The 26,071-nt window shown below is 40.1% G+C and overlaps 1 protein-coding gene across 2 annotated transcripts; it reads right to left on the bottom strand.

The window, feature by feature from the left end:
* Positions 1 to 4,442: 4,442 nt before the first annotated feature.
* Positions 4,443 to 26,071, bottom strand: MORF4L1 (mortality factor 4 like 1). 2 transcript variants are annotated; one of them, XM_069559290.1, is made up of 13 exons: positions 25,719 to 25,968; positions 21,551 to 21,597; positions 19,707 to 19,774; positions 14,355 to 14,474; positions 13,036 to 13,122; positions 12,592 to 12,672; positions 11,055 to 11,080; positions 10,547 to 10,635; positions 8,501 to 8,602; positions 7,346 to 7,434; positions 6,697 to 6,869; positions 6,334 to 6,418; positions 4,443 to 5,184 (listed from the first exon to the last, which is right to left on the bottom strand). In XM_069559290.1, exons 1-13 carry the CDS (start codon positions 25,756 to 25,758, stop codon positions 5,100 to 5,102), a joined length of 1,092 nt encoding a protein of 363 aa, XP_069415391.1. In that variant the 5' UTR covers positions 25,759 to 25,968; the 3' UTR covers positions 4,443 to 5,099. The 2 variants fall into 2 exon arrangements, with proteins under 2 accessions (XP_069415391.1, XP_069415392.1); XM_069559291.1 differs by lacking the exon at positions 14,355 to 14,474 and having other exon boundaries at positions 25,719 to 26,071.

Here is a 26,071-nt window from a genome sequence, read left to right as displayed (position 1 = left end):
TCTCCTCCAACTACCCCTCGAGTGGCCCTTTTCTCGTGCAGGGATGCTGGCTGGTATTAATACAAGGGGGTATCTGAAGGGTAGCACCATTTACTTTCTATGATTCTTAGAGAATTTGAGTCTAAGCTAGAAACAGAGAACGGATGTTCACTATTACAGGAGAATCCCTTGGCTGTGACTATGTGAGATTAAGAGCAGCAAGCTATTCCAGGCGGGGAAAGGGGTTTACTGTGTGAGGCTCTGCAGACACCGTGAGGTTCAGCCAAGACTGCCACTCTGGATTCCAGGGGGCAGGGTGGACCAGTCTGCACAGGAAACCAGAGGATGAAATTGGGGACAGCCATGGGGGTAGTCTGGGATGGCCCTGAAGCAGGCACATGGCAGGAAAGACCCTGAAGGGGACACCACTCTGCCCCCCGCAGAAGGGCAGAGACCCTGGTGGCTGGCCCAGATTTGAATCAGGAGGTTCAAGGGAAGAGCTGACAGAAGCCTGCAAGGATCCTGGCAGATGTCCTGCTCCAGGGAAGGAAGGCTGAACAGTGACAGCCAAGGAGAGCAGTTCCAGGGCCCAGAGCGGGGTGCCCCGCAGCCCTATGCATGTGTCCCCAGAGCGCAGGCAGGCCAACGGACTTTCGTCAGCGACACTGTGATCACCACAATTAGTGTGGTGTCCCAGTCCAGCTTGGGAAAAACTGACCTTTGGAATTCTCTTGACATTTAGGGGATGGGTGATCAAAGAGGAAGGCACTGATGTAAGATTCATCACTTATGGACATAAAGGCCTGAGCATCACTGGGAAAGTAAAAATGAAAGAGCATGTCCCAAGCTGGTGACACAGGTCCAACCAGGAACCTCTGATTGGACCAGAACAACCTGCCCCTAGGGGCATCTTTGGGTCTCCAGCTCTGGCACCAGGAAAGGTAGGATGATCTGGTCCCTGAATTAAAGCACAGAGTAGTCTCCTACCCGTGCACATGGTGGCAAGCATGTGGTCTTTCCTGTGTATGCTCACCAAAGGGGTGGGACGGGGTGGGGATATCAATGCCACCATAATGCCACCACTGCCAGACCCACTGGACAAGTGCAGATCAGAGCTACAGCTCTGCTCATGGATAACTTCATGCTAGAGAACATCAGATGAAGGACACACCAAGCCCTCAGGTTTGTCTAACCTCCATCACTCCCAGACCCAACACCCTGAGGCCCACCTCCACCCCAACCCTTCCCGGGGGCAGGAGACATGCCCCCAGGCTTGGCTGCCCTCCAGTCTCCCCCAAGGCTGCGTGACAAAGCATATCCATCTGTTATGAGACCATCCACCCATCTTTCTTCTTCCTTATTTTCAATTCCTACTTTTCTATTTATTCTCAACATTTAAGTGTTGCAACATGAATAAAGCAATACTTAAGACTATTTCAGTTTGGTTTTTTTGCACCTTTCCCAAACCAGATTCTCCTGAGGGTGCTGGGACCAGCCCAGCCTGGCAAGCCCCTCTGCATGGCCATCTGACAACTGGCTTATCGAGACCACAGGACAGCAGGGCCCCTCGGGGCTCATCTGTCCCCTTGGCCCTGGCCCCAGTGAAAACGTGTCTGTCTGTACACAGGAAAAGATACAGGAGGACCTGCACCACATGGCTAACAGCATTTAACTTGGAATGGTTGTGAAGAAGAATCAAAACCATTAATCTGGGTCAACTTTCCTTCAACAAGGCACATACATCTTTGTAACTAAAATCCTGGGGCTGTTAATTATATCCCTCTCCAATTCCAGTGTTGAGCTAAGAAATACGCAAAGGCATTGTAGGGACTAAGATACAGTATCTGCTTTATTGCTAGATCTCACAGCGAAGGGGGCACTTTACCCACCTGCCTTCCCCCCAGGCTGCACTACAAACGCAGGGGTGCAGGAGATCAGGGCACATGGTGGATTTCAGAGCTACCTGAGCATGATGGAGGGGTTTAGGAGAGGGCCAGAGCCAGCTGAAATGATGACCTTCTTGCCACTTTGGACAAATCAAGACAAATACGAAAGACATGATCATGTGTCACAGGGGAGTGAGGGGTGAGGGAGGCACAGTTCTTCCCAAAACTGCCCAAGTGGATCATACCAGTTGGCAACACCTCTTACTATTCTATGGATAAAGCTTCCCCTTAGAATTGTATTTGTGTTTTTTCCCCAAAGCTGTTTAGGAAGTCTACATGACCTATTATCTGTCCCTTCCTGTAAGCCACCTGAAGAGGTCCTGCTCCCCTCTCCTTATTCTGAGGGTTTGCCAGAGAAATAGAGAAGGGAGGCTCCCCAATACTCTTCACTGCACATGAGCCATTTAAAACCCTCTTGAAAATAAAAAAAACTGAAAAATAAAAAAAACCCTCTCGAGTTCAACCAATTAGTTTAGTATGTGGCTCCTAGATCAGTGTCAACTTGACCTGGCCTACCTTTTTCAAAAGTTAACAGTGCCCTATTTCTGGACAGAGAATATTGTTAACCCTCTCCATCTCCTCCCCCTCCAATAAATTAGTGTATAATGAAATCTCTAGTCCAGCTTTTCTCACACAGGATCTTGCACTGAGACTTAAAAATGCAATTATTTTTACTTTCAAATCATTCAGAGAAATAAAGTGATTTTCTGTGGAGAGTGCATGTGTGCACAAAAATGTGACAAAGACAAGAGGTTAATCTGAGAAGTGGAGAGCACACAAGAAGTACTCATCTACTACTCTGGCAACTTTCTTGTGGGATTGAATTTGCAGAAGTTGCGAAAACTTTGAAGACAGATCTGTGAACCCCATGCTGAGCCTGCTGGCAGAGAATCTCACCGCTCCCCTGGACAATGAAGTCTCCGATGAGGAAAAGAAAGCATGAGGTTACTGTGCAAGTGACTGTTGAAAGCTCACAAGCAGAGGCATTCTAGACACCCACACACACCTCTAATCTGCTTAGGTGACAGGAAAACCTCGAACCAGCAAAGGTGCCAACCTTCTAAGGTTTCCTGACTCACTAGGGGACACTGAGGATGAGCACCGAGAGGGTCCATGTAGATGGGGTGGCGCTGGGAACCTCGAGGCGTCTGTGTTGACAGTGGTGCTTCCAGGCTGACGAGGTGGCCTTGTCAGCAGTGGGGGAACCTCTGCAATTCAGCCTCCAGTCTCAGCCTGTTCTTCCTTTGAGCAAAGTCACATCTGCTGAGCCATCTCTTTGCCAAGCCACAAAGAGGGAAAAAGATCCCAGAGCTGACTGATTCTGTCCCAGGACAACCAGGGTAAAATGAGAGCTATTCTTCATCGAGCAGAGCATGGCAGCCCTTTCCAGTGTTCTTGTCTGGAGAATCCATGGACAGAGAAGTTTGGCAGGCTACAGTCCATGAGGTCACAGAGTCAAACATGAGTGATCAACTAAGTGCAGCATTCTCCTTCATCACAATGACAACTCACCTGTCAACAGTACATAACCACCGTCTGGTATGTTGTTTTAACCTCATCTCTCAGACAAAAACAGACTGAGCCTCAAACAGTGAGTGACGTTCACACAGCTGGGGAAAAATAAAAACAGCTCTGCGCTTAGCTCTCTGCATGAGCCCAGCTTCTGGCCAGTAGATTCTATGGTTTGTAACCATTCCCAGGAATACCTGGGCACTAAGGCAGGAAGGACTGTACAGGGAAACAGAAAGGAAATCATGGGATGCTCCTAGAAGCAGAGATGAGACGACTTTAATTTCAAGAACTTCCACAGAACAAAGGTGAGGGAGGTCAAGGAAACACAAGTCAAACCCTCTCAAGGAGGTCTGTATTTAAGTTGGGGGAAGGAGCTCAAATTTTAGGCACTGAATAATGTTAGTAAACACCTCAAACAATTAGCAAAAGGCTAGCAGTCACACAGAGAAGGCAATGGCAACCAACTCCAGTACTCTTGCCTGGAAAATCCCATGGACGGAGGAGCCTGTAGGCTGCAGTCCATGAGGTCGCTAAGAGTCGGACACAACTGAGCGACTTCACTTTCACTTTTCACTTTCATGCATTGGAGAAGAAAATGGCAACCCACTCCAGTGTTCCTGCCTGGAGAATCCCAGGGACAGGGGAGCCTGGTGGGCTGCCGTCTCTGGGGTCGCAGAGTCAGACACGACTGAAGCGACTTAGCAACAGCAGCAGCAGCAGCTGTCAAACAGCTAAAACTCCCTCAATGCTCAAAATTTACATTCTATGAAAAGTAGAAAAATAGTCATACAAACTTCTAACTTTTCAGCCAGAACTCAAGAGAGCAGACAACCAAAGCTGCTCTGGCAGATGAAGGTAGATACTGAAGACAGATCAGGAAGCCAAACTTCTCATCCCACAGAAAACAAGAATCACTCACCTCAAAGAAAAATCACTGTCTGAACATGAGAAGACACACACAATACACAAAGGTTCTGTAATGCATCCACACAAGTACACTGCTCCTTGAAATTTAAAGAAAAAATTTATTGAAGATCTGAAAAACAATTTCTAAAAGATTAACTTTTCCAGAAAACTGTAGCTACACAATGCATTGCGTCTATCATGTTAAAACGTGCATTAGACACAAATACAAAAACCATGAAACAAGCCACCGTTCTTCAACAATCTGAGCAAAGATAAAATGCCTAAGGAACAACATGGATGGATGACTCGCAAAGGATGGGATCTTTACTTTAAGCACCATAAAAAAAAGGGGGAGCACAAATGTATGAGTGTTCAGTTATATACACTGAATTGAACCTTTGGCACTAGTAATCAGAGCATTCTGTCATATAGCATTAACACATATTACAAAAGTGCGTAGTGTCAAAGGAATAGAAACCACCAGCGTTCAAAAGCAGCTTTGTCAACTAAGCAATAAAACGCTCTACAGTATGTCTCTCTGTTGTCCATCACTGAATACACTGGTAGCAACTTTGAAATGAAAAAAAGGAAAGAAAAAAGGAGCTGTAACTCCTTTTATTTTCTCTGTTTAAAATCAAACAGAAAACAAACATCAATTTTGTTATACACGAACATTTCCAAAGTACATTGTACAAGAGAAGGACTAAGAAACAAAAAGGTGTTTACAGAGATCAAACATGGGTGGGTGCACGCGCCTCACACAGCTTTCCGATGGTACTCAGGGGGAGCCACTTCATAATCACTGGCACTAAACAAAGTTGCAGAGTTCTTTGCCAGGTATCTAAAAATGAAATGTTATTCATTACAAGTATGAAAAAGAATTGTATTTTGATCTTATTTTGATCTTATCAATTACATACAGAAGCCACACAAAGCACTTTAAAATACATATCACAACCATTTAATTACAACTCAGATAAATAGGGTTACATACCAGACAACAATGCATAAAAAAGATCGAAGTCTAGAATTACTCCCCTTATTTCAAAGAAGCAAAAAACAGGAGTCACTAGAATACCAACCTGAGTGCTTGGGACCACCCTTAACAGGTGTCATTACCCTGTTAACCCCTTAACAGGTGTCATTACCCTGAAAGAGTTAACAGCTAGGGTGTCTTCTTTAGCTCTTTGAAATCCATAATATTAGATTCAGAAGTTGACAAGTAAATCTCAACTAGAAAGTAACACCATAAAAATCAAAGGGCCCTAAAATGTCAAGTGGGCCCCAAAATGTCAAGAAATGTCAATTTCTTTTCATAAAGAAATTGTGGGGAGAGAATATTCATCACTGGTAAAGACTATAAAAGCTAGGTAATTTCCAAGTTCACACTGATTTTAAAATTATTATACAATACATGGCGCCATTTTAGGAAAATTAAAAAACTTTACTTCTCCCAATACTATGTCCAAGAAATAACTCACTGTTAAGAATAATACTTATTTTTCCAAATCTTTTCCAAAGACTGAAAATGCTTCTCTACAAAAAAGAGGATCATACCAAACTCTATTGCAATCTAATTTTTTAAAATTGACATACCTTGGACATCTTTCTTGATCAGTATATGTAAACCTACCTTTATCCATGAATAGCAATTTAATAAACATGCTTGGAGATCTTTGTGCATATAAAGTATTTCTATAGGACAGGTTCCCAGAAGCCTAACTGCTGGTCATTTAAAATGTTGATATATATTACCAAAGTGCCCTCCAGAAAACTGTAAAAATCAGGATTGCACTTTCCATTTTCCCAAAAATATAAGCCATCCCTAGTTCATCCCCAAAATAACAAGAGACATTTTAACTATGCTAAACATATATTGTTTTACTTTATTTCTATTATAGTATCTACAGTGCCAATCTATCGAGAGTAATTTGCAGTATACTAAAATAAATTCATGTTTTTAACTTCAAGCATTAATTTTTAGACTTACTTTAGGAAATCGTGAAGATAATTCAGTAATAAAGCAAGACTCTTCTCATCCAGAGGTGTATACGCCAACATTGCTCCAATTCGTACTATTTAAAAAGAATGAAGTCAAAGTTACACCCAAGGTAGCATTATGAGCATATACTTTAATTATGTGAGCAAATGCAACCATCACTAATTTCCTTAAGACATATGATTTTACAAACTGACTTTAGATTTTAATATATATGAAACAGAAGTTCAAATTGGAATTAAACAGTCTTTTAGAATGTTATTTTATGTTACCCCTTAATATAAATCAGGAAAGACAAAAATATCAAAGGCTCCAGGCGAAAAAGTAAAACTTTTTTCTAAAAGGGATCATTACCAAACAGTCTCAGGAGATGTGGCGCCCCGTACACCTGGGACATGGGTGCATCAGGGTGGTCCGCAAGGATCTCAGCGTACTGCGGCCTCTCAAATTTGTAGAGCAGTTGAGTGCCCAGCATCACATTGAAGTACTCCTTTATCCCGGCCACAACCTCATTGACTGCATACTCCCTGACAAGGGAACAAAAGTATATACCTTCAGAGCAGGTCACTGAATGAATTGAGAGATGAACATTCAGTCAACAAACATGAGGGTAAGAAATTAAATGCTAAACCAATGACAATGAACCTCTGCTAAACAGAGATTTAATAAGAGGTGAGAAATCAATTTGAAAAAACAAACCACTGGTGAGCACACTACAACACACAGGTTAGGGATGGATTTTAGTTTTCACATTTTCAAACAGTTGTGTTTTAAATGGTTATACACACAGTTACATAGATTAGCTTCTTCAATGTCACCTGGAACATTTACTGACTTGGCCCTTTAATAAATGTCTACCAGCTAAACCTTATGTCTAAGCAATGAAATTCTATTTTGCTAGTTTCTGATGGTATTGTTTTAAAGTACATGTTTCAGATAATTTATTCAGAAATAATGTTTTAAGTGTCTTTGGTATACTTCAAAGATGTGTGTATTTTCTTACTTATTATCTGTGTTTCCTCGAGATTTCTTGTAATTTGCATAATCCTCTAGAATGGAATCCACATTCTTCTTGGCAGGAAGATAGAAGAGCTTTGAAAACAAAAAAACACTTGAATACTAACATTCTTTTTCAAAGAAAAAGTACACTGGCAAAGTTTTAATGCAATGAAAGATCACCTAATAGTATTACCAAAAAGAAAAGGACACTGTTCAGCACTTAAAACATGGATCATGTGGCTGAGGAACTAAAAATTTAATTTAATTCAACAGCCAAACGTAGCTAGTGGCTGCCACACTGGACAGATACTCTCACTATATGTGGAGTACACCTGCACATAAATTCACCTCTGACGTGTTATCAAGTCACCATGTATCATTCTGCCTGTAACACTTAGCTTAACACACTCTTTATCTTCACATCAAGGTTGGGTCCCAGTGTTACATTAAACATCAAAACTAAAACACAAAAAGCTGCCAAGTGGGAGAACAGAGCTAAACCTTTAGCTTCAGAGTCAGATCAAGACTCAAAAGTCCACATATTGCACAGCCTATGACTGATGCCTATCCCACACAGTCCTCATTTCTCCCCTACCCCTGGTTGTGCTATTTTAAGAAACTGAGTCTTCTGTCCTACAGAGTGCCTCACTCTGGACTTTGGTGGCTGTACCGTTGTGATGTTACATACATACCTCACAACGTCCCTCTTTCCTGTACACTTGTAATTAAAACCTAGGAGCTTGATCAGATTCAGGTTCTTTTGGAAATCACAAATACCTGCAGAAGCAGTTGTGTGCTTCCTATTTCCACGCAGCACTATATGTGACGATGTCCCACTTTCAGTGATATTAAACAAGAAATAATATGGTTCTTTTTTTAATCCATTTTCAGAATGATGTATTCATGTCCTAGCCACTGCCAACAGTTATCTAAACCTCTGTAAAAGTAACTGTAAACGCATAGTCTTTTGTACACATACCTTGCTTATTCCTCTCCCAGTCCTTTCTGATAATCAAAGTGCTCAGCCTAGTCCCTGAATTAAAATTCCCATCAGTCATACCTTCGATGTCCAAGTCTACAGCCTTTTCCTTTAGAAAAAAAATTTTACACTAGCAAGACCATTATCATATAGATTACAATCTATCTAACACCAAGTTACCTGTTTTTGCCGGGTAATTAAGTCCCAGTCATCAACAAGCCATGGCTTCAGTTCTTCAGGAATCTTGACTTTAACTTCAACTCTGCTCATAAATGTTTCTTCCTAAACAAAAAGGAATAGTACTAAACACCGTTCTTTCTAGCTGAAGAGCCGCTCTAAGAGTTTTCTAAAAGCTTTTCTGAACCTTTAGAGGCACTTGGAATAAATTCTTTACTCAAACGGACAGCTGGAACTGTCACTTGGAAACAGTAAAATGAATTAAGATCATACAGCTAACTCCTGGGAGAAAAGAATCTTGATAGTCTACTTGATGCTTTTTCATGTGAAGGGTTTTTTTTTTAAAGCAAAATTTCCCTTCTTCTATAAATGACCTCTCCAACTTGATGTATTTTAACTCGGTATTTTCAAAACTTATTCATTTCGAATAGCCACATCTTCAATGAAGCCCAAACACGACCCTCTTAAAGTTACATCTTTATAAGATTAAATATATCTTCTAATTTGTCAGTAACTGCCTAAAAATGTCTAATTTTTAGAACATACCGGTGTTTTAACCTCAGCTTCAGAAATGTAAACGGTCAGTTATACTTTTAAAACTTCTTTTCAAATTCATAACGAGATTATAAATATAGTAAATTAGGCATTTAATTCACTTATGTAAAAATCCTAAACTATTATACCCACACACATACACGTGTAACTGATATGCTTTCTCAGCATTTTTCTGTGGGTTTATTAAATCAGTAAATCAATTTAATGTGACCTAGTTAAGTCAATTCAATCTTAATACCAAAGAACTATTTAGTCTTATACAAGAACACAGGGCTTAAAACAAACATATGATGAGTTAGGGATAAAACCTGGAAAGAATACACCTAGTGCAACACATGAAATAAAGATGTATACAAATATATCCTTTATCTAAAAAATAATATTTTCACTTCAGTAATTAAAAGAAATCTGTATGCAGGTCAGGAAGCAACAGTTAGAACTGGACATTGAACAACAGACTGGTTCCAAATAGGAAAAGGAGTATGTCAAGGCCGTATATTGTAACCCTGCCTATTTCACTTATATGAAGAGTACATCATGAAAAACAATGGACTCGAAGAAGCACAAGCTGGAATCAAGATTGCCGGGAGAAATATCAATAACCTCAGATATGCAGATGACACCACCCTTATGGCAGAAAGTGAAGAGGAACTAAAAAGCCTCTTGATGAAAGTGAAAGAGGACAGTGAAAAAGTTGGCTTAAAGCTCAACATTGAGAAAATGAAGATCATGGCATCTGGTCCCATCACTTCATGGGAAATAGATGGGGAAACAGTGGAAACAATGTCAGACTTTGTTTTGGGGGGCTCCAAAATCACTGCAGATGGTGATTGCAGCCATGAAATTAAAAGACACTTACTCCCTGGAAGGAAAGTTATGACCAACCTAGATAGTATATTCAAAAGCAGAGACATTACTTTGCCGACTAAGGTCCATCTAGTCAAGGCTATGGTTTTTCCTGTGGTCATGTATGGATGTGAGAGTTGGACTGTGAAGAAGGCTGTGCGCCGAAGAATTGATGCTTTTGAACTGTAGTGTTGGAGAAGACTCTTGAGAGTCCCTTGGATTGCAAGGAGATCCAACCAGTCCATTCTGAAGGAGATCAGCCCTGGGTGTTCTTTGGAAGGAATGATGCTAAAGCTGAAACTCCAGTACTTCGGCCACCTCATGCGAAGAGCTGACTCATTGGAAAAGACTCTGATGCTGGGAGGGATTGGGGGCAGGAGGAGAAGGGGACAACAGAGGATGAGATGGCTGGATGGCATCACGGACTCGATGGACGTGAGTCTGAGTGAACTCCAGGAGCTGGTGATGGACACGGAGGCCTGGCGTGCTGCGATTTATGGGGTTGCAAAGAGTCGGACACGACTGAGCGACTGAACTGAAAGCAATGCTTCTGAGTCAAAGTTCCATGACTATTTTATCCGTATTGTAACAGGACAGACTAAAAATTCTAACATGCAATTATTAACATAAACGTAAGGAAAGACTCACATTTTCAACAGTAGGGTCTACTCGAGCCCTTTTCTTGCGAGGAGGCTGAGGTGTCTCACTAGTGCTGCCACCATCTCCATTTCCAGGTGCTGTAAAATTTTGGGGGTACGGAAGGGAAATTGTTGGCTTAATGAGTAACTCTTTACTCCTTGACCCTTCCATTACACAGATGTTACTTAAATCTACATTGAAGAATCAGATTCCTACCAAAAATATACCTCTTATGAACAGCTCATCTAGTACAAAGCAATATTTAATATTACCATCTATTTTTTATCTCAGGGTCAGTCATTAAAAAACACAAATAGAATAAATGCTTATGTTTTTCCACAGTAGAATGAATGTCAGTTCTCTACAGCTATGTACCTAACTCTGTAACACTGCTGTGACTCATGAGACCATCAACATATGCTTACTCTAAAACTTCGTGACTTAAAATTTAACAATGAATTCAAAATGCAAATGTTACAAAGGCAGATTAATTAATTCAGACAGTTAATATACTTACTCTTCTGTTTGTTCTTTTTTGTCTTCCTGAAGGGAAAAAAGGAAAAAGCTAATTATCACTATTGTCTCTGGTTTAAATTCCCTTCTACCAGATTGAGTCCATAGAGAAATACTGCCTTAATGGTAAGATCAGGCAGCTATCTTTGCCTGATCTTATTTCTTGCATATTCTTATTTACTACTCAAGACTCAAGGACTTTTTTACTGATAGCTGGCTCAATCCACATCTCCCTCTAGACAGCAGAAAAATCAAAACCACATCATAAGATCTTCTCCCAGAGTTTTATTATTTATGTCTATTAGTAAGTTTATAGCATGTAAATTATATTAAAAAGAACCTGCTTCATAAGACTATTAGTTCAACAAACACAAAAAAACTCCAAAGATTAAAATATTTTCCCCAATTACTTTAGACCAGCATAATTTGACGTTAGACTTATTATGTTTCACACCAATGCATTATTCCACTCTCACTGGTCAAACTGTTTCACTTTATTTCTTCTCGAAACTACATTGCTTTCTTTACAACACTAAACACTCTGCTCATCCACAGAACAAAGCCTGTGTCTAGACTATTATGTCTAACAGTAATTTATCTCATGGCTATTTATGTAAGCACTGACAGTGAATTACTAATCCTGACATAATATCTAATTATTTCTGGAACACAAAGAAAAAAGTTTATAAAGCCATGATTATAGATTATGCCTAGAGGGACCATCACATTACACCTGAATGTGTTTGCTTTTCTAGTTTTAATATTTATAAATGTTAACTACCTGTGTTTACTCTAAGTTTTCCAAAGATCAACATCATGGAAATATGTTACTACTTATTAACAAATAAAGCTATGAATTAATCTCAAATAGTAATCCTTGCCAAATCAATCAATTATCTTAACCAAATCAATTATCTTACCAAATCCATTAATCCTTGCCTAATTATCTTCTTACCCCCCCAAAATAAAACTGCAAACATTTCAAAATGCATAGTTATCTTCAATACTGTCTTTAATCTTTAGGTAGTAAAGTCACACTAGTTAAGGTCTAAAAGCAATAGAATCTAATCTCAAGGAAAAAGATACTGAAAAAGCAAATCTAACCCTCAAATCTCAAAACTTGTGTCTTGAGAATCCAATGCTAATGCTTGTAAAAGAAAAACACATTATAGGCACACGTCTGTTCTAACTTGAATGACTGTAAGGGAATTCCCTGGTGGTTCACTTGTTAAGACTCTGCACTTCAACTGCACAAGGCAGGAGTTTTGCCACCCAGTATGGCCAAAAAAGTAAAGATTAAACAAAGGAGGGGTTGTGTATGTATTTAATGCCACCCAACTGTACACTTAAAAAAAAAATTTCTAAGGAAAATTAAGGAATCAATATGTAATCAATATATAGTTTCAATAACCCAACGCCAATGAGGTTCTCATTGGCATTTTTCAAATCACAATAATGTTCCAGTTTCCACTTTCAATAAATTCTAAGTGTATCAAGCTTGAATTTCACAGTGTGTAAAATTAAAACAAAGAGCTTCTTACACTTCAACATTTTTCTGTTGTAGCCCAGCAGTCTTCTTTCCAGGGGCAGCCCCTCGCATCTTCCCCTCTGCATATTGCTCCCTTCAAAAATAATTTCAAAAATATATCATCATAAAATATTTATATAGAATAAATTTATACCTTGATTCCATTTTGAAATTTATATTCAAATTGAAGTTCCAAGGCTATACATATTCTGGTACAAAATTTTTATTAACAAGCTGGACAAAGAGAGAACACATTTACAAAAATCAACTTAAGAAAGGAAGAGTAAAAAGGCTACAAAAGGCCTCTCTGATCACTTGAGATCAAAATCGTAACAGCAGCTGATAGATATTATGAATCATTTTAAAAGCAGGCAGCCAACATGATTTCTATTGTGGATTCCATTCCCATAAACTAACTTACAGGCATGTCTCCTATTCATGTTGCAAACAAACTTACTGATTGGCTTTCTGAAGTTCTCTTTGTTTCTGCAAATTGGTATCCACATACTTGAGTACTCTGCTTTCTGGAACCCATTCATCCCAACTGAAAAAGAGAAAAGTTAAAATATCATTCAAAAGTATTTCATTAGTATTCAGACTCTGTTCTACAATTTTTTCTTTTAAATCCAAGAGGCAAGAGTTTGGACTTCTCTGAACTAAGGTGATGAACTGGCATTACAAATCCATTCTCAACTAGACTGAAAGTCTAGAGAAAATGTTTTATAAAATGGTAATATAAACATTTGCAGAAGCAATACCCCAAATCCAAAGTGCCAGAGTCCAAACGATTATCCAAATCGTTTGTTTAAAATGGCATAAGAGTACAGCATATTAAAATAGCACATAACCTAAGAGCCCCTAAGTAATTATCCTTGCAGAATAAAGGCACCTGAAAAACTTTTTTTAAAAAAGCACAGGGATCCATAAGATGACTTCTTAAAGAACTAAAACCAGCTGGTTCTCTCCGAAACAAAATTTCACAACTCACTGTGCCTTAGTTTCACCTGTATAATGGGGATAAACATTATCTATCTCACAGGACTGTTAAGAGAATTAAATAATAGATATAAAACACTTGAGAGTTTTGATGCATAGAAGATAAACACTCAAGCTCCATGAGAAACATACTGGGAGGTCTACAAAACTCAATACCACCTACATCAACTCACTTAAGACTGAAGTGTTACAATGGTTATCACTCACTCACAAATAATTTACCAATTTCTAAGGCAAAACCTTCTTGGCTTTCTAAACATCAAAAGGTAGTACCAACCATTCTCTTAAAAAATATCTAGTTGCTAAAGCATTCTGGCAGTCAGAAAAGCTTCAAAACAAGATTCAAAAAAATTTTTATTTTGATATTAAACTGACTTATATTGTGTTAATTACTATACAGCAAACTGATTCTATAATAGATTATACACACACACTCCTTTCATAATCTTTTCCATTATGGTTTATCATGAGATATTGAATATAGTTCCCTGTGCTATACAGTAGGATCTTGTTCAAAACAATACTTCTGATGTAGCTTTTTTCCCCAAAGAGAAAAAGACAGGGTATTTCCTAGGCAGTGCTGAACTTTTTGTGCAAAGTAGTTTTTTTCCTCCTGCTGATGGAGCTCCTTTAGTGACACAATTAGGCTGTATCCTCAAAGTCTTTATTTAATGATTTTCCACCTTTGACCTCTTATGTAAGGTAGCCAAAAGAATAATAAATAATAAAAAGCAACCCTCAACATGATTTCCTAGAGAAAACTTTAAAACATGCATTTACCTAGAGGTCAGGAAGGGGTGGTGGTGTACTGAGGGAGCTCCTTCAGGAACAGGAAAAAGGGCTACAATATCCTCACGTGTCTTCAAAGTTTTTTCAGAGCGCCTGGGCCTCACAGCACTTCTGATACAGACAGCATAGTACAAAGTAATCTCAGTAACTAGGTGTAGAATTCTGCTTATGCTTTATTAAGATTTATTTACAAATGGAATATTTAAATGTCTGTGTCAACAAATCGAGTCTACTGTGCTTTTGAAGAAGGATATATTTACTGAAGTTTAAGAAAATTCCAATTTGAAGACTGGGCTTCCATTGTAGTCTTTTCTAAAAGTATGGTATCTTATAAACCATTTTCAAAATGAGGATCTTATTCCTACTACTACTTATAGCTGTTCCAATTCTCTCTAAAGGGAGTTAGCAAACTTTTATTTACTAGGAAGTTCCACAAAAGAACCTTGAAAATTCCTTTCTTCTCATAAAAAATGCATCTAAATAAGGACATTGATCTAAAAACCAAAGTCCATTTCAGAGTTTCTTTTAAATGCCAGGCGCTGAAAACAGTTGCTGACCCACAGGAAAATGATGTCTTTTGCTCTGAGGAACATCACTATTGGGGTAGTAACTGAAGGCCAAACATACAGAAATTTTTCCATACAGCTCAAACAAAAGAATTTCAGAACTTTCTAAAGGTAGCTTGTCATTAATTCCCAAAGTCACAATGATCCATGGCATTAACTTACACCAGCACTAAATAAAAAACATTCTGTACAGATTTAAAGGCAACTTCTAAATAGTTATTAAGGATCAATATAACAAATCCCATTAATTTATCTACATACCAAGACAACTACAAAAAACACATCCTCTACAAAGATACAAAAAACTATGCAGCCTATCATTTATTTGTGTTACTAGATACTATAACAGGAAAAAACATTTTCAGGCAATACTATCAAAAAATACAAGCTTTTTATGTACTTCCACAATATAAGTTGGAAATGTCACTTAAAACCCAGTCTTGAAGTTGTACACATCTACATGGAATTTAACAGAAAATACTATACGTGAAAGAGTTAAGCACTAAAGTTGTGTTCACAGTTATTAAGATGTAATCCTAAATTACTTTTAGGATTAAAAATACCTGGGGATGGGGCACAGACCTAGTCCATGAATCTGCTATTTGTTTTTCTTTTATTTCCTTTAAAGTTCCCATTCATGATGTGCGTAAATATTCGCTTTCCTATACAGAATTAAGATTTTCATGATATCTAATACACTCTCAATTTTACCAGAGTATTTTTATAGAAAACATAAGTACAATGAAAGACACAGTTTCAACATTTTTTTTTAAAGGGAAGAGCAAACTGTAAAATAATGGAGCTCCAGAAGATAAATGTTCCTGGATATTTGAATCAATTTAGTATTAATCCTAAAATTCCACTGAAAATCATAGACAAGTTTACTTCTGTAAGACCAAAGGGATTAAAAGCTCACAGAGTCACTTTAAGTTACTATATTACAGTCATTATGAGGAATATTTTAATTATTAACTGGAAAAAAACCAACTTATTGAATGTGCTTCTATACATTTTAGATTTTCACTTTTCTACAATTATATTAATGGAAGAAAAGACAAAAAAATCTGATACTATTTCTTAGCTAGAACTATCTTGTGAAAAAATCTTCTAACTAATAAAATTAACTGAGTTGGTCACTAGCTAAGGGATTGTGTGAAAGATCACAGAAACAGAGTCAGTAAACGTAAAAAAAAACCTTCCAAAATAAGAATATACATCAAATCAGATGGCATGGCTGAGCTGACGTAAAGTTTAAAAAAAAAACTCAAGAACTACTCTTTTTGGCAGTGCTATCCTTGAAGGACAAAACACCATTAGCAAAATTAAAAGGCTCTCAGAGTAAATATTACAAGCTATTCAATTTCAGATGACCATCATTTCTACTACTGCAGGCAGGAATCCCTCAGAAGAAATGGAGTAGCCATCATGGTCAACGAAAGAGTCCGAAATGCAGTACTTGGATGCAATCTCAAAAACAACAGAATGATCTCTGTTCATTTCCAAGGCAAACCCATTCAATACCACAGTAATCCAAGTCTATGCCTCGACCAGTAACGCTGAAGAAGCTGAAGTTGAATGGTTCTATGAAGACCTACAAGACCTTTTAGAACTAACACCCCAAAAAGATGTCCTTTTCATTATAGGGGACTGGAATGCAAAAGTAGAAAGTCAAGAAACACCTGGAGTAACTGGCAAATTTGGCCTTGGAATGCAGAATGAAGCAGGGCAAAGACTAATAGAGCTTTGCCAAGAAAATGCACTGGTCATAGCAAACACCCTCTTCCAACAACACAAGAGAAGACTCTACACATGGATATCACCAGATGGTCAACACTGAAATCAAATTGATTACATTCTTTGCAGCCAAAGATGAAGAAGCTCTATACATACAGTCAACAAAAACAAGACCAGGAGCTGACTGTGGCTCAGATCATGAACTTCTTATTGCCAAATTCAGACTTAAATTGAAGAAAGTAGGGAACACCACTAGACCATTCAGGTATGACCTAAGTCAAATCCCTTATGATTATACAGTGGAAGTGAGAAATAGATTTAAGGAACTAGATCTGATAGATGGAGTGCCTGATGAACTATGGAATGAGGTTCGTGACACTGTACAGGAGACAGGGATCAAAACCACCCCCATGGAAAAGAAATGCAAAAAAGCAAAATGGCTGTCTGGGGAGGCCTTACAAATAACTGAAGAGAAGAGAGGCGAAAAGCAAAGGAGAAAAGAAAAGATATAAGCATCTGAATGTAGAGTTCCGAAAAACAGCAAGAAGACATAAGAAAGCCTTCCTCAGTGATCAATGCAAAAAAATAAGAGGAAAAGAACAGAATGAGAAAGAATAGAAATCTCTTCAAGAAAATTAGAGATGCCAAGGGAACATTTCATACAAAGATGGGCTCGATAAAGGACAGAAATGGTACGGACCTAACAGAAGCAGAAGATATTAAGAAGGAATGGCAAGAATATACAAAAGAACTGTACAAAAAAGATCTTCACGACCCAGATAATCATGATGGTATGATCACTGACCTAGAACCAGACATCCTGGAATGTGAAGTCAAGTGGGCCTTAGAAAGCATCACTACAAACAAAGCTAGTGGAGGTGATGGAATTCCAGTTGAGCTATTTCAAATCCTGAAAGACGATGCTGTGAAAGTGCTGCACTCAATATGCCAGCACATTTGGAAAACTCAGCAGTAGCCACAGGACTGGAAAAGGTCAGTTTTCATTCCAATCCCAAAGAAAGGCAATGCCAAAGAATGCTCAAACTACCGCACAATTGCACTCATCTCACATGCTAGTAAAGTAATGCTCAAAATCCTCCAAGCCAGGCTTCAGCAATACATGAACCGTGAACTTTCTGATGTTCAAGCTGGATTTAGAAAAGGCAGAGGAACCAGAGATCAAACTGCCAACATCCGCTGGATCATGGAAAAAGAGAGTTCCAGAAAGACATCTATTCCTGCTTTATTGACTATGCCAAAGCCTTTGACTGTGTGGATCACAATAAACTGTGGAAAATTCTGAGAGATGGAAATACCAGACCACCTGACCTGCCTCTTGAGAAATCTGTATGCAGGTCAGGAAGCAATGGTTAGAACTGGACATTGAACAACAGACTGGTTCCAAATAGGAAAAGGAGTACGTCAAGGCTGTCTATTGTCACCCTGCTTATTTAACTTATATGCGGAGTACATCATGTGAAATGCCAGGCTGGATGAAGCACAAGCCTGGAATCAAGATTGCTGGGAGAAATATCAATAACCTCAGTCAGATATGCAGATGACACCACCCTCATGGCAGAAAGTGAAGAGGAACTAAAGAGCCTCTTGTTGAAAGTGAAAGAGTAATGTTGGCTTAAAGCTCAACATTCAGAAAATTAAGATCATGGCATCTGGTCCCAACACTTCATGCGAAATAGATGGGAAAACAGTGGAAACAGTGTCACACTTTATTTATTTGAGGGGCTCCAAAATCACTGCAGATGCTGACTGCAGCCACGAAATTAAAAGACGCTTACTCTTTGGAGAAAAGTTATGACCAACCTAGATAGCATATTCAAAAGCAGAGACATTACTTTGCCAACAAAAGTCTGTCTAGTCAAGGTTTTTCCAGTGGTCATGTCTGGATGCGAAGAGTTGGACTGTGAAGAGGGCTGAATGCCGAAGAATTGATGCTTTTGAACTGCGGTGTTGGAAAAGACTCTTGAGAGTCCCTTGGACTGCAAGGAGATCTAACCAGTCCATTCTGAAGATCAGCCTTGGGATTTCTTTGGAAGGAATGACGCTAAAACTGAAGCTCCAGTATTTTGGCCACTTCATGCAAAGAGCTGACTCACTGGAAAAGACTCTGATGCTGGGAGGGATTGGGGGCAGGAGGAGAAGGGGACTACAGAGGATGAGATGGCTGGATCGTATCACTGACTCGATAAACATGAGCCTGAGTGAACTCCGGGAGTTGGTGGTGGACAGGGAGGCCTGGCATGCTGCGATGCATGGGGTCACAAAGAGTCAGACAGGACTGAGCAACTGAACCGAACTGATTCGATTACAAGCACCAAAAATGAGTCAATTGTCAGATGTGCTATTTGTGAGATCCAAGAAGAAAGACCCATCTCTTACAGAGCTCCACAAGCTGAATATTCTAGAATGTGTTTCAGTCCACAACCACTGTCCATTCCCAGCAACATCAATATATCACTTTTTTGCGGGGGAAAAAAAAAAAAAAAAAAGCTCTTCAGAGCGGGAAACTAGATTCTGTAATTACATTTCTGTACCTGTGTCAAACCATATGCTTAAAGTGAACCACATGAATTCACTGTTAGTATTTAATTATGCTTTCAAAGTTCAAAACGTGATTTGGTCAATACATCCAACCAAATAAAGCAATTTTTAAATCTTTTCCCCCTTCCTTAGTAGAAAAACCCCAATTAGTTTAGAGTGTAACTGCTTGAAATATCATTTGTAGTCACTAAGTCTGTTAATAAGAAAAAAACCTCAAGCTGTACTAAAATGTACCAAAACTAGAAAATAATCAGGCTAATGACTATTAGACGTTATATCAGAACACAAGAAATAGGCCACAGAATGTAAAACAAAATGGCAGTAAACCCTAATTTCTATATTTCAACATACTACAAAGTTCACCTCTGCCCCTACAATAAAACTGTACAAGAATTAAAAAGCATAGGCTTCTATCAGTTTATGACACAAAGCCAACTTGTTAATTATAAATAAAAATTGCTTTAAAAAAAAATCTAATACTCACTTTTTATTCCAACCACTGTAATGGATGAAGTATTTGACTTGTTTATCCTTTATGGCAACTTTTACACACTGAAATAAAAAAGAGAAAAATTTATTCAGAAATAATGAAGGAAACGAAAAAGACTACCTGGGTAATTTTGAACTATCCAACACTGAAGCTCTTTGGTGGCCAAAATAAACCTAATGAAACTCTTGAAAAGAACACTATTTAAGCCTTTAGACTAGTATTCAAAGTTATACTGCCAAACAGTCATAGAGTCATTTGTTGGGAGTTAGTCCAACAAATCTAAACAACCATAAGCACTGGAGGTTACCCTAAACCTTATATCAGTGGGCTAGATAGCTATCCAAGAACAACTAATGAACGTTGTAGTTGTGCTTTCTCCAAGTCCAGCTAGTCAAAAGCTACATTTGGAGACACAAATTAAGCTCAAGAAAAATATTTACACCACATTATTTTAAAAGCTCACTAGTTTACATAAGGCAATAAGCTATTCTGCTGATTATCAGCAACTAACAAAGTGACAGATAAAAAACAAACCCTGGGGATCATAGCCCACCAGGCTCCTCTGTCTATGGGATTCTACATGGAGGAATACTGGAGTGGGTTGTCATGCCCTTCTCCAGGGGGTCTTCTCAACCCAGGGATCAAACCTGTATCTCTTATGTCTCCTGCATTGGCAGGCAGCTTCTTTACTACTAGTCGTACCTGGGAAGCCCCGTGTTCTTCTTAAAAGCAGCCAAACACATTAAAACTGATTAGTGAAGTCATTAACCATGAAAAAGTGATGACTATCTGGTTTTGGATTTTAAAAATTTTTACCAGAGGCAAACCAAGAGAACCACAATAGTTTAAGTTACTCCAACTGCCATTTGAAATCGTACACTAGAGTGTTTCTGCTGCCAGAGCAGAAAAAGTTGCCAGTTTAGAAGAGCCTGCTAGAAGCTAGGTAACAACAGAAACAACATTCAACAACAGAAATGATCACTGGGACATAAAATGCATTCATAAACTGTATTGGTATTATACCATTAAGATATATGTACACATACATGAAGTTCTTGACCATCCCATAAATCCAATTTTAGTCATTTTAGAACTTTAAAAACATACAAACCTATTATGTATTCAAAATAAGTAAAATGGTTAGCAACACTGACACTTCACAACTATTAAGACTTTTTCACAGACCAAAACTATTCACCAAGAACATACGTAGAAATTGCCTTTACCGTTTGTTTTCTTAAAAACAATTGTCAAAATAGTTGAGACGGCTTAAATATTTGTGCTAAAAGTTAACAGAAATAAACACTAAAAACATTAATGCATTATCTAATTTATCTTTGGTTAAATGTAAGATCAGTTTTTATAACCTCCGCGCCAACACTGATACACAGAAAATGCCCCAGGATTCAAACTTTGCCAATCTAACAAATAAAAGTTAAATGTACTCATTTGAAATGTTAGCTTTACCCTCAACGTAATTTTACTCAGTGCTTACTCAGCATATTATATTTGCCAATAAAATTGACTTTGGCAGTATTTTCTCATAAGTCATTACCTAACAATGCTATTTTGCTTCCATAGTCAAACCTCTACATTTCCGTTCATTTTCCAACTACTTGCCTTTAGCAGATGGGTAACACGAATGGCAGGATGCTTTATGTGAACCACTGAGCAAGCAGTGAGACAACGATAAGATGAGAAACTATGAACCTGAAAATCTATGAAAAAGGTAGCTCTCACTAAAGCTACCTATCACTGAAATCTAATTATCACACCAGTAGTTTCAACTATCACACCAGTAGTTTCAACTAACTTCTTAAATAAAACAGGTTTTGTACCTTTGCTTCATAAAGAAGAGGCCCATGAAAGCACAGCACTCTCTCACCTGTAAAAGGAAAAAACGGGGGAAAAGCACTGCGTTAGTTGTGATTTCTCTTCATATATAAGAATATTCACATCTAGGAGAGCCCTCACCCTTGTACTATGGTGTTCCTCAAAAAAATAAAAAGCAAGTGGATAAGGGAATGTATACATCAACGCTTCAGATCAAATTTCAAAACAAAAAACACCTCAGCATTTGATGGAAACAACAATTAATATATCTATTTAAATCATCAAATCATCTATCACCTGCTAAGCAAGTAAAATCTATTATAGCTATCTACTGGCAGGGTTGATTTATTTTTCAATGTACATCTGAGATTTAAAGAAATTTTAAGTTTAGAACCTTCTGCTCTACCTATTCTATGCTTCCAACCCAGCAAAGAAAGGGCCCAACTGAGGAAAACGATTAATACAAAAGCACAGATGAAACACAAATTCTTGTGCAGTGGTCCACTGTGACAAACCACTGCCTGATGCTAAGTCTATGCCGAACTTAAGCGGAGACTAGAACGGAGACTAGAAACAGGGAAACCAGAGACTCCTCTCAAAGTCAGGAATAAGAACAGAAATAGGTATGAATCAAAGACCGTGAGGACAACTAAGCCAAAGTATAAACAGTTTAAACTTGACTTCCAGCATGGTGGAAGTATTATCCAGAAAAGGAAATGGACAGAGGGTTTCAGACCAATTCTGGAATAAGTTACAGTAGCTACAGAACACCCAAACTGGAGCCATCTAGTAAGCAGTTGAGTACACATATCTGGAGCTCAAGAGAAAGCCACTGCTGAATACTGTGGACAAGAATAAGACCACAGGGACAGAGGAAGAAGGTATAGAGCCTACTCCGAAGCACCAAAGATGGGAGACCAGTGCGCCTAATTTTAGTCTTTCTTTAAAGGCACCCTGACAACAGCCTTACCAGTGTCTCCCTCCTTTCGGTTGCTGCCACCAAAGACAACCACACTGAGGCTAAGGCCCTTTGACCTCCATTCTAGCTACCTATCCCCTAATATCTCGCTGAAAAAAATATACATTAAGCTGAGGAATATGACCCAGCAAAACAAGTGCCTAATTTCTCCTGGAAGTGGAAAGACTGTTAATTGGGGAAGGAGCAAACCACTGTCTCACTTTTTCTGAACTTTTCCATCCTTAATCCTTAATAGTATTCAAAATGTAAAGCTAATTTTGCTCAATGCTGTCAAATTCAACAGTGATGAGATTCCAATTCCTCATCCTCTCATTGGTTTTCTTACTAGGAACACTACTCAAATTCCAGCATCAGCCACCCACCCTCCTGACAAGCCAAAAGGTCTTCCCCTCCCCACCCTACCCCCCCACCACACGGGTTAGATGCCCGATAGTTTTCTTTACTTTTTGCTTTAACACTTCAAGTGGAAGAACCAAGTGCAGTGCAGAACAGTCACTGTGCTGAAAAAATGCTTGTAACATATGCTACACCATTATTTAACAACAGAAATTTTCAAGTTTAAAAGAGATTCGGAAAAAAACTTTCCCATCATTCGTATTTTTACCGTCACATTAGCTCAATTCTTCTGCAGTGTTTTAATATAATTCTGCTAGTTCCTACAGAATATTCCTTTCTCCTTACAAGATATTCTCTTCTAAATAACTCAGTCCTGTCCAACTCTTTGCAATCCCATGGACTGTAACCCACCAGGCTCCTCTGTCCATGGAGATTTTCCACAAACACACTGGAGTGGAGCCTTTCCTTCTCCAGGGGCGCATCTCTACCCACGCAGAGAACCCTCAGCTCTCCCCTTCTCCTCCACTGGCAGATGGATTCTCTATCACTAGGGTCACCTGGGAATCCCCAAAATAATAATTTCTTAAAAGATGGTTATACAACCCAACTTTGACACAGGAGTAGAAAACACTTCTGCAAAGTGCAAAGACTCAGGTAGCTTTCAAAACCATAGCGCTACATTGGCTCCTTTTGCTGTTCAGTCGCTCGGTCGTGTCTGACTCTTTGCGACCCCATGGACTGCAGCACCGTCAGGCTTCCCTGTTCTTCACTATCTCACTATCTCCCAGAGTTTGCGCAAATTCATGTCCACTTACCTCTGTGATGCTATCTAACCAACTCATCCTCTGCCGCCCTCTTCTCCAATTCACTGCTACAGCAGCATATGGATCCTCCCTCACTCTACCATCCTTTCCAGTTTAGAACTAAAGCACTTCCTCCAGAAAGCCATCCTTAACTGTTCCAAGTCTGTGTCGTTTACCTTTGATGTCCTACAGTGAGGATTAATTTTTTTGTGCAGTGGACCCTTCAGTCCGGTTAAGTCTTTGGGCCTTTTCTCAGAATGTTTCTACAAACATGTAAAACCGTACTACAAAAGAAACGAACTATATTGAGACAGTTATAAAAACACTTAAAAGATCATGTGTTATGGTATTATATGAGCTCCTTAATTGATACAATAAACATTTAGCTGCTGATCCAGGAAACTACCACAATTCTGAAACAACGAAAAGCATACATCTGAATGTATCTTCTGCAACTTTAATGCTGGGATGTGAAAACATTACAGCTAATACTACTGTGGGAGGGTCTTGTTTTGCTTTTCTGTGGGGGAGGAAATCTACAGTCATAACTGTAGATTTAATTTTAGTTAGAAAATCGAAAAAAACGTTTTCCTGTCCAAGTACAAGGGGTGTTCTGAATTATAAACACCCTAGATCAAGAATCCTTGCTCTAAAACATCTGATTTTTAAAAAGCAATGCAAGCAATCCACAGTAGTCGTCACGTAGCTTCTCAGAGTGAGAGAAAGCAGGTATTAAGAGCCAGTTACAGGGAAAACACCCGCGGCAATCTTTTAAATATTCCATTCTGTTACAATACGCTTGGGTTTTGTGTGTATGACTCAAAGTAATTCTAACGCATATCAAAGTTTGAACATCCCTACAATTTTTTGCAGACGTCTCGACATCCGTGGTATCTAACACGTACAACCACAATAATGTGAATGAGGATTTTAAAGTGTTCTTGCTTGCCTTACATAATTTTATATCCACTTCAGTTTACTGTTAAACCTCCACTATATAAATTAACAGATGCAGTAATAGTGAAAATTACAGAGCTGTCTTCCTCTGGAAATCAGGCTCTCTACAGTCAGCCTTCACGTTGATCAGAGACAATAAAAACTCAACTTTCAAATCACTGTTAATCAATTATTGCAATTAACCAAACCACTGCCGTACTTAAAAGGCTGACATCAAGACAACGGGACTTCACATAAATGAGGTAGTAACACCGCATTAAAGCAGTTTTTCATTACTGCTTTACAAGCCACCGCGCAGCCAGAGCGCGTTCACGTTCCCATAGGACACCAACACTCCGCTTTTCCGAGAGCAAAGGGATGCCTTCGGGCGACACAAAGCCGAGTGAACGCTCGCGCTTTTCCCTCCTGTCCCCACCCACATCCCCGGGGCCAGCGCCGAAAAACCGGTTCCCGATCTGCGGCGGGGGAAGAAGGGGGCGCTCCTCTGCCCTAAAGCGGCGTCTGCGGCCGCGAGCCGTGGATCCAGGCGCCGGCGGCCATGATGGGCCCGCCATCTTGCAGCGGCCATCTTACAACGCAGTTCTCCCGCCCCGAGAAGCGAAGCCAACCCCCTCCAGCCGCGGCTCCGCGGCTCGACCGCGAGCTATCCGCTCGCGGCTGGAGGTCGCCGCGGAGCGCCAACCCTCGGACGCCTACGCGGACGGGAGCCCGAAACGGCCGCCGCCGCCTCCCCTCCCCCACGCCACATCACTTCCCCTAACGGCCGCCATGGCGCGCCCGCCGCCTCCCTACAATAGGCTACTTTCTCCGCGCCCTCTTCCTCTCAACGACAACAAACACAGCACCAAGGCTGTGCCACGAGGCAACGGCTCCCTCTCGCCTTCTAACGCCTGCCTAACGCTTTCGCCTCCCAAAGTGTTTTTATCCTCACGAAGCACAGAAAAACCTCGCCGCAATGCGCTTTCTCCGCACAAAGCCCTGCCCGCCGCCGCCTGGGGACACGGCCCTCGCCATCCCCAGTCCCCAAATCTCAACCGTCCCGAGACCGCCTCCCTCTCCGGGCCGTTAGATGCTTTGTCCCCAGGGGATCAAACTCACCCTCCTGGAATTTAGGCTTCGGGTCCTGCTTCGGCGCCATTTATAAAAGATTCACCGCCGCCGCCTCCTCCTTCTCCCACCACCCCTGACTACCGCCCCCTACTCTCTACCCCACCCAGCTCCGCGTCAGACGCGCCGTCAGGCACCGCCAACTCTACATCCTGGGCCCGATTTGCCAGCGCCCGCAGACCGCCCAGCACCGCGACCGGCCCAACTGCTGCTCCAGCCAACGGCTGCCCGCCGCGCACGCGCCCCTGCGCCCGCGCCGCCCCGGGGCACGCTGGGATTGGTAGTTCCGAGGCGTTGGAGGAGCCGAGGGGCGGGGGCGGGGCGGTGGCCTCCTCCCCTCCCCC

The sequence above is a fragment of the Ovis canadensis genome, chromosome 18, assembly GCF_042477335.2.
Source record: "Ovis canadensis isolate MfBH-ARS-UI-01 breed Bighorn chromosome 18, ARS-UI_OviCan_v2, whole genome shotgun sequence".
Classification (NCBI taxonomy): Eukaryota; Metazoa; Chordata; class Mammalia; order Artiodactyla; family Bovidae; genus Ovis; species Ovis canadensis.
The sequence above is the reverse complement of the archived record's forward strand: the minus strand, read 5'-3'. Positions and strand labels throughout refer to the sequence as shown.